Raw genomic sequence first — 9502 nt, 5'->3', positions numbered from 1 at the left:
GCTCCTTTGACCTCAATACTCTTTTCCATAAATGACCAAAATTGTGATCTGCCTGCATGGGATTTGTGATTTCCACCCATGCCACGCTGGGGACTGTGTAAAGACAGGTTTTGTTCCTGTAGGTATGCCAGCTGACTCAAGGGATGAAGGACTGACAGGGCATGGGCCCTTACATGGGAGGTGAGAATTCGTAGGTCCAGGCTATTAGAGTCAACTAGTCTATACCAGGTGTCGCTGCCAAAAAGAGGAGGCAATAGCCAGCTTTCATGGAGGCAATTTTTTAACCACTTTCAGCAGAGACCAGCTATAAAGGAGAAAGGTTAGCAAATGATCCACACAGGGTGTAGGAAGGCCTGGAAATTCACTTAACAGAGGGATAATAAGAACAACATCATGCTTAGGCATATGCTCAAAGAAAACTTGCTTTTTAAAGTCTCGTTTAAGGCTGGCTTTCTGGTGGCCAAGCTGTTTCTAATAGATGACTGGATTTTCAACAGTTAGCTATCTGGTTTACATTGGAGAATTAGTCTTCCAGTAAAAATATAATAAAAATAGTCTTTTCTTTCAGCAACTCCTGTTCTGTAGTGTAGTACAGGAACTGTAAAACCAGAGCATAAGAAATAAATAAATAACAAGGAGTCACAGATTTTATGGTGCAGAAAGCATGCTTTATTTCAAATGAGCAAATCTATCTCAAGGAGGTTCAACAGCTAACAAGATTTATTACTACATTAGGAGAACTAAAGCAAATTGAAGTGCAGGGCAGTATTTGATGTTGTAACAACAGTTTGTTTTCAAACTGTGGTTCATTGCTTAGTTGCCCGGAAGTGACTACTGGCTATCTAATGCTACCACACAAACTCCATCACTGCATCCTATGAACCTCCGAGAGGGGGTACTGCTGCTGCACTTGAGTACCTAAATAGCTTCGTTGATTAAGGGGATGGCCAGGTGATGTTATTTTTTTAAAGCTATTCAGGCAGTCAATATGTCAGAAACAGTACACAGACAGTGGGTGAACAAAGTGCTGGCCGCTTGCACTTAGTCCAAAAATTGTCAGTCAGGTATGGAAATTGTGACATAATCAGATCCAATGTAAAACATTAAAGCAATGCTTACAGGAGGGTAATTGCAAGCATCACCAATGCCTTACATTTCTGATTCAACATAAATATTCGTGCGTGTATGAAATACGACGCACAGTATCATCTCTTAGGTGTAGGTAATCTTCAACAGGGAGCCTCTCTACCTGTTGAGGCATTCTTAGACATCAACAATGAGTTGAGGCGCAAAAATTAGTTAAATGTTGAGCAGGGTAGTCGTTTGCTAGGAAACTTTCTCCTACCAACTGTTAGTTCCAAAAGTTACATTTCAAAATGTCATAAAATAAATGGTACAAAACTTCATAACCGTTAACTTCGGCTATATACAGTATGTACATGTCAGTGAAAAAAGTGTTTAAAATTCTTAGGTCAATAATGACTATAAGTCATAATGTATAGCTCTGGACTTCGTCTCATTCAGGTAGGTACAAAAATATTTTTTTTTATATTTACATATCAGATACTTCAGTCCATATATGAATCACTTGTAAAAAGACAAGTGTAAATAATACAGATCAAGCTCTCTAAATTGATCGAATATTAATATTCACAGTGGCAGAATCAGTACCAAATTCATTTCCTAAATTCAGGGTATAAAGTCCGCCGTCGTTCTTCTGGACATCCATGATGATCAAGGTGGTTAGATCTTCACTGGTTTCAATGTGGAATCTGCCTCGCTGGTCCTGACTGGTAATTTTTCTCCCTCTGCAGTACCATGTTATTTCGGGAGCAGGTTCACCGGAAAAGGCACAAGATAGTGTGAGAACTTTTCCCTCGTCGATGCTGATATCAGATGGGAGAGCTTCAATTTTGGGTGGTACTCCTTTACAAAACAGGAGAAGAAATACCAAGTTAGTCTGTTTCCACTAAGCCATGCAGCAGGGTTACTCTGATGACTGTTACAGGATATTTGAAGCACTAACTCAACCAGTAATTGTATTGCTCACCTCTCAGACCCGATTTAAGCATTTTACTAGTTGAACTCTCCAGTTGAGCCATACTAGATTTCCCCATAATACTGCTGGAGCTCATCTCTACAAAGGATTCTTTCATGGAGGACATGCTTTTGGCAGACATGCTTGCAAATTTCATTTCAGTCATGCTGCTACTGCTGAAACTGCTGAATGAAGCCTCTTGCTTAGAAGAAGCCATTTGAACGGACTGAGAAGAAAAACTTTCGTGCATGCTTGCGTCGCCACTTGTCTTCAATACTACCTCTTTTGGAGGTTCTTCAATTAGAGCTGGGGAGCATCGCAAACATAGAAGGAAAAACCAATAACATCACATTAACGAACTAAGTCATGCAGTACTATATGGTTAATTTTACAGAAACAAAGAGACAGCATAGTTTGCTTTCAATGGAAAACTGCAGTGGAGTATAAAATTGTTTACAATGATTTGATTGAGGATTACAGTAATTTATACATGAAACAAGTAGGAAACAGAACTGTTACTAGTATCTATGAACTTGAAGGAAAAATACTTAAGAAGAAACAGATTGTCACACAGCCTTCCCTATTAGAACCAGTACTACAATTCGACACTGAGAAATTGTGTGCGTTCAGTTGTAGAAGTTGTGAAACATTTTCAAGTGCTTACAAGCATGGTATAGGAAAGTCTGTATTTCACTGCATTGTTCTGTAGCTGTGAAAGGTAACAGAAAATCTCAGTCACTGCATCTTTCCTTTAAACCCAAGCAGAGTCATACAAGCAAATCATAGCAACCCCTTGATGCTAGGAACTGGGATATGGTACAGCCAATAAAATACTAAACCCAGTTCAGTTATGTCCAAGTTAACTATAAAAAATTTTAACTGTGGAATGACTTCGTTTTATTGGGACAGATTCTGTTAGTAAATGAGGAAATAGTAATTGCCAGCACCAAGGTCTTAACACAGTCATCCTAGAAGGAATGCTCATAGCTTTCTGTTAGCATGCATCTATTGATGTAATAGAGCATTTGTGTGCTCCTCTGTGTTATAAAGACTTCTAATGCTGTTTTAGTTCTGTAGGTATAATATACAAAAGAAATAGGAACTTGGTGATAAACCTGAAACAACATTACCAGTGGCTTTTATCATAAGTCATTTTAGTAGACACACCACAGCAAAAAGTTGTGATCAGTCTGAACGCAAGACCCAGAGAACAAACTTACGGAGTACAGTCAAAGATGCTGTAGCAGAGCACTGCCCATGGTAATTTTTTGCTTTGACTGTGTATTTTCCAGTGTCACTCACTGCTGCATTTCGAATCTCAAGAGAATATACGTTTTTAGACCGTGTTACTCGGATGTGTGATGAAACAGCAATCTGAGGAAGGGAAAGAATGGTTTCATTAAGATCAGTTTTAGGAGTAATTCTACATTCAAGTAAAAATATTAAATAAATACTTACAGGTTGATTATTCTTGAACCACTCAATTTCAGGTGAAGGATCCCCAGAAACTTCACAGGTGAACAATACATCTTGTCCTTCATTGACATTTTGAGACTTAGGCTGCATGATAAATGCTGGTTCATTGGAGCGTTCTTTAGAAAAGGTCAGAACATACTGGCATTTAATAATGCCTTCATCAGTTTTACCCTCACAGGTAAGTATACCTTCATCTTTATTACTAGCTTTTTTGATAGTTAGTGTGTGATCACTTCCAGAAACACCATATCTGTAATCATCTGAATTTCTCAGCTCCATTCCATTCAGCACCCATTTTACTTCACAGGCACCAGGAATGTTGGCTTTTAGCATCAATTTCTGCCCTTCAGACACTGTCATTTTAGTTGAAGAAGCTTTAATTTCTGCTTTCAATTGTTTGACATCTTCAGTAACAACTGACTTTTTAATGACTTCTTGAACTGCTGCTTTTTCTTCAGTTGCCACTGCTGATTTCTTCTGGGTAGAAACTGTAAGCACCTCATCTTCTTTTCGAACTGTTTTATGAGTTTCAGATACACCTCTTACCTGGGAATGGATATTTTTAAATACTTGGCCAGTAAACTGGAAGCTAGTTTTTGAAATGCCTCCTTCCCCAATAATTTCACAGGTGTATTCTCCTTTATCAGATTCCATGAGCTCATGGATCTTGAGCTCGTAGGTGCCATCTGCTGCATAATGAAACTTGAAATGATGGTCTTCTTTCAGTTTTTTGCCATCCTTGTACCAAGCCACTTCTCTGACACTTAAAACATTGCTTTCAACTGCACAGGATAGCTTTACCTTATCTCCAAGAGTTTCTGCTTTCAGCTGCTGTTTTATCTTTGGTGGAGAAGCAGTTAGTAATTGCACTTTCTCTGCTGGTACTGATTTGTCTCCAGGTGGTGACTTTGCTCTTGGGGGGCCACTGATGGGTTCAGGAGATTTCACTCGTTTAGGAGACTTAACTGGCTCTGGAGACTTTACGTGAGGCTCAGGAGATTTGATTGTTGGGGGTGATGTAATTGTTTTAGCAGGAATTTTTGTTCTTTGAATGGTCAAAGTAAAGTGCGCTTCCTGTCTTCCTTCAGAGTTTTCCACCACAACAGTGTAACTTCCTTCATCTGACATCTGGACTGAAGAAATTTCAAAGGTGGACTTGTACTGTGTGCGTGTTACTTGGAAGCGCCTTGAGGAAACAATGGGTTGACCTGCACGGAACCATGTTATTACTGGTGCTGGTTCACCATCTGCATCACAGGAGAATCTTGCAGTCTCCCCTTCAGCAACTGTGATTGACCGTGGCTTTGTAAGGATTGTTGCTGGTAGAGTGCTTTTGAATGTCTTGTGTACAGTCCTTTCTTCCAGTGATTTTTCTTCAGCTGCAGTGATTTTTTCTTCAGAAGCAGCATAGTGTTCATATGATAAAAGCGATTCTCTTGTTGCTGACATTTCCGATTTGACCTCTCTTAATGAGGAACTTGATTCTGTAGCAGATGCTTTCTTAAATGAGGAGACTGCATATGCCTCTGTTTTTGTCAAGTCAGGTAAAATTGACCTTGGTACTTCTTCATCTCTCCGTTGGGAAGAGTATGTAGTGTAATCTCCTCCAGTAACATCTAGTGTTGCATAATCAGAGCATTCCCCTTTGTAGTTTGTGCATACAGCCCGGTATGTTCCACTGTCATCAATGTGGCAGTCAAGAATCTCCAGAGTTAATACACCACTGGTGTTAGTAAAATGTATCTTACTGCTCTCCTGGAGCTCAATACCATTATGGTACCACTTCACTTCAGCAGTTGGTTTTGACTGGACATTTAGAATGAACCTGGTATTATGGCCACATGGGACTCGGTGTGAGCGCATTCTCAGGGTAATGCGAGGAGCATGGTCAAGAGTGAAAGGCTGCTGAGTCAGAACTTCATATTTCCTTTCCATAGCTTTCTGAGTTTTCAAAGCAGATTTCATGGACTCATACCTAGAAAATATATCAAATCTTGCCATCCTCTCAAACCGAGAGAGTGATCTTTCACTAGAAACTGGGCTAGGTGAGCGTGGTCGAGTTCTCTCTGGTGTTGGGGATCTTCTCTCACTTTCTTCAGGAGGCCGTGAGCGAGGTCGAATTAATTCAGATACAGGACGCATCAACTCAATGTAAGTTGGAGAAAGAGATCTTCTTCTCCTTAGTAATCTAGAGGGAGGTGAAAATTCCCTGTGAACATGTTGCACCATTTCTATTTCTTCTTCTTCTTCTGATGTGATTTCAGTTATTTCTCTTTCCCTCCTTCTCCTGAGTCTACTCTTTTCCTCCTCTGCCATATATTCAAGCTCACTCCTGTATTCAGAGAGCCGTTGAGCAGTGCCAACAGGACGGAGCAATTCTTCATCCTCTCTTTCGTCCATTATTCTTTGCTTTTGTTTAGGTGGTCTATAGGCAGCCCTGTCATGGCGCTGACGAAGCTCTGCATAGGTTGCACTGGTCTCGGCTTTAGTTGGGATGTGATAGCTTGAATACCTCAGCTCTCTTTTTCTTTCTTCCTCTGATCTGACCTGTGCTCCTGCAGTAGAATACCGAAGGGCAGACAGTTCAAAGCGTGGGGGACTTCTTGGTGGGGAAGCAGAAAAGCCTAACTCCAGCTCTTCTTCAAGGCGCAGTCTTTCCTCTTCTGTTCTCTTCATGGCTAAATAGTCATCAATAGGCAGGAGTAATTCCTCATCAGACAAGTCACCAAGCGATCGCCGCCTTGGTCTAAAGTAATATTCATAGTCTGGAGATGGGGTACGCCGACGTGCTGGTCTCACAATTTCAAGATCATCTTGTGTTAGCTTTGGTATGCGCCACTTAGGCTTATACTGATCAGAAATGCGTGGCAGTGGCATCACATAGAATTGCTCCCACCTGGAAAGACGTATGCGTTTCTGGCGTTTCTGAACAGTTCTCTCAAGTTTTCCTGGCATTTCGTACTGGTCTCGCAGCCTCTTGTACCACTTCATGTCTGACAGAGGCACAAAGTGTTTAATGTTCTGATCTTCCTCAAGAGTAGTGCGTACATGTTTGCGAGGCTCTGGGACCTCGTATGGCATACGAAGCCTTCTTTCTTCCTTCTTTTCTTCTTTCTTAATTTCATATTCACCTTTGACATTCTTAGTGCTAACAGCTGGTTTATATAAGATAGCAGCTTCTCTGAGAGCTTCTTGTGCAGTTTGTGTCAGTGGAACAGCTTCAACCCCAGATAGGATTTCTGCCATTCGTAAGGTCTTGTCAATTTGCCTCTGTACGTGCTTCTCCCGTTCTTCTTCAGTCTTGTACTCACGCTTGACATATTTCAAGCGTTCAACTTTTAGATAAGCCTGACAGCTTGTAGATCCAGCACTGTTTGTGGCAGTAACTCTGTAATAACCACTGTCTTCTGGTAAAGTTTCTCTAATATGCAAAGCATAATAATCTAAACCTTCATGAATTATATCAAAGTTAGGACCAAAGGATAGAGGTTGACCATCTTTCTCCCATTTCAGCGTTGGTTTTGGTACACCAGATACCCTGATCTCAAAACTGACATTTTGGCCTTCTTGACATTCAGCATTTGCCAGCAGTCTTTTAAACATTGGCCTGAGCGTGGCATCTGCTGGAGGTGGATGCGGAATCACAGTCAGCTTGGCTTTGCAGCTGTCTTCGCCATATTTATTGCGTGCCACAATACTGTATTCAGCATCATCCTCTTCAGTGACATTATTGATGATGAGTTGGTAAAGACCCTTGTCTGATTCAAAAGTATACTTCTTATCATCATCACCAGGTTTGATTTTCTGGCCTGATTTGAACCATGTTAAGCGAGGTTCTGGGTGAACTGTTATAGTTACTCCGAACCTGACATTTTCTCCAATGTATGCAGTGCGGTTGTACAAAGGCAGAGTAAATTCTGGTGGACGCTCTAATAATCTCATAGTATCAACTCGTCGTTTCACTTTCCTAACGGTTCTGCATCTGTAGTGCTCAGAAATTTCTCTCACGCCTTTAACAAAAAGTTCTGCATAAGAGCTATCTTCACCATAATCATTTACTACCTTGCATCTGTAGGTGCCATCATCAGATTTAGAAACATCTTTGACATACATGGTTGCCACACCTTCTTCATATTTGATTTCATATTTCTCACTGCTTTCTAATTGCCTCATACCAAAGTACCATGTAACTTGTGTGGACTGATCATAGTTTTCAATCCTACAGACATATTTGGCATGCCCTCCTTCTTCTGTAACAGTATGCTTTATCTGTCCAGCAATGGGACCGATGTCTATTGGTGCAACTTTAACTTTAGCCACCGTTATGCCTTTCTGAGTTCTAATAGCACCTCCACAGGAAATGCGGGCTACTGACACAACTGTGTTCCACTCCTTCTTTACTAGAGTTTGGTAGTAACGCCTGTGCCTCAAGGTCTTGATGACTTTAGTGCTGGTCTTTTCTGTCTGCTGTTTTAGCCACACATGGTTAAGCGCTTCAGCAGCTGTCATCCGAGCTTTTCTTTCCTTTACTAGTAGGCGATCAATGAAGTCCATGGCCTCAATGCTTATGTCTTTGAATGCTTCATCATCAAAGTTGTATTCAGCATTTAGAATATTTTCAATAACTTGTTGGTTTGTTTCAGCAATGAAAGGATTAATGCCACTGAGAAGTATATATGTTAGAGCACCAACGGACCACATGTCAGTAGCTGTGCTGACCAAATCATGATGATGTACTTCAGGTGCATAATATTCAGGAGAAGTGAACTGGAGTCTAAAGCTGTCCCCAGGCTTCAATTGTCTGGCTTGACCAAATTCAACAATTTTTACTACAGAGCTTCTTCTTGTGAAGTAAATAATATTGTCTGGTTTAATATCAAAATGTCCAATGCTGTGGCGATGCAGAAACTCTAGCGCATCACAGACCTGGCGTACGTAACTTACTATTTCTCTTTCGTTAAGTTCAAATGAAGCTGTGCTGATTCTTTCAAAGATGTCAACTCCAGAAATGAATTCAAAGATCATGACCAATTCTTCTAGGCTCTCAAATGACTCATGAAGATACAGGATATTTCGGTGCCTAGCAATGTTTAGAATGGAAATTTCTTTCTTTACCAAAACTTGGTCAGCACCCTTTACTTTGACAAACTTGGCCAGGTAAGTCTTTTTTGAAACTGCCTCAACACAGCGGTGTGCAATGCCGAACTGCCCACGTCCAAGCTCTTCTGCAATCATATATTTGTCATAGAGTTCTTTTGTAGAATAGTGAGCTGCTTTAACTGTGGTGACTTCTCTGGTCTCATCAACTTCTTCATCATAGTTCATTACTCTGGTTTTATCTTCCTTTGTTATAATTGGATCAGTAGGTTCAGAAGGTTGGCTTTGGCCAAACTTGTTTTCTGCAATTACACGGAACTGGTAGGTGGTCTTGCCAAACAGGTTCACCACTGTGTATCGTGTATCACGAGCTTGTGCAACTCGAATCCATCGCTCTGCTGTTGTAGCACGTTTCTCAATAATGTAGTTTATGATTCTGCTTCCACCATCAGTAGCTGGTTCATTCCAGGTTAAGTTAACTGAATCCCTTGAAATGTCAGTTACTTTCAGACCTCTTGGTGGATCAGGCACATCAGCCACATCTAATTCAACTGTTTTTTGATCAATTCCAAATCTGTTTTTGGCACAAACAATGTAAAACCCTGCATCTTTTCTGTCAACACCATTTGGGAAAACAAGAGATGTGAATGATCGTGTAACAATGACTTGATAGTGTCCATTAGTATCGATGAGGTCTTGTCCCTTCTGCCATGTGATCACAGGGTGAGGCTTGCCACTGAATGGAATCTTGATGCTCACTACTTCCCCTCGGAGGGCATGAACAGCTCCCATGCCTTCCAGGTTTTTGGGCAAGTGAATCTTTGCAGGAACTGGAATAGAAAAAGAAAGAAAAAACAACGCATGACCAAAAGCACATGAGCTTGCCAATAG

The 9502-nt window shown here is 40.8% G+C and overlaps 1 protein-coding gene across 1 annotated transcript in view; it reads right to left on the bottom strand.

The window, feature by feature from the left end:
* Positions 1–646: 646 nt before the first annotated feature.
* Positions 647–9502, bottom strand: part of TTN (titin) — a 241668-nt gene continuing 232812 nt past the window's right edge. The window contains 4 exon segments of the mRNA XM_026852428.1: positions 647–1926; positions 2051–2344; positions 3259–3412; positions 3497–9441. Of these exon segments, the coding sequence (XP_026708229.1) occupies positions 1628–1926; positions 2051–2344; positions 3259–3412; positions 3497–9441 (6692 nt within the window). The 3' untranslated portion in view covers positions 647–1627.

Source organism: Athene cunicularia (genome assembly GCF_003259725.1).
Source record: "Athene cunicularia isolate RWA chromosome 7 unlocalized genomic scaffold, athCun1 chr7_part1, whole genome shotgun sequence".
Classification (NCBI taxonomy): domain Eukaryota; kingdom Metazoa; phylum Chordata; class Aves; order Strigiformes; family Strigidae; genus Athene; species Athene cunicularia.
The sequence above is the reverse complement of the archived record's forward strand: the minus strand, read 5'-3'. Positions and strand labels throughout refer to the sequence as shown.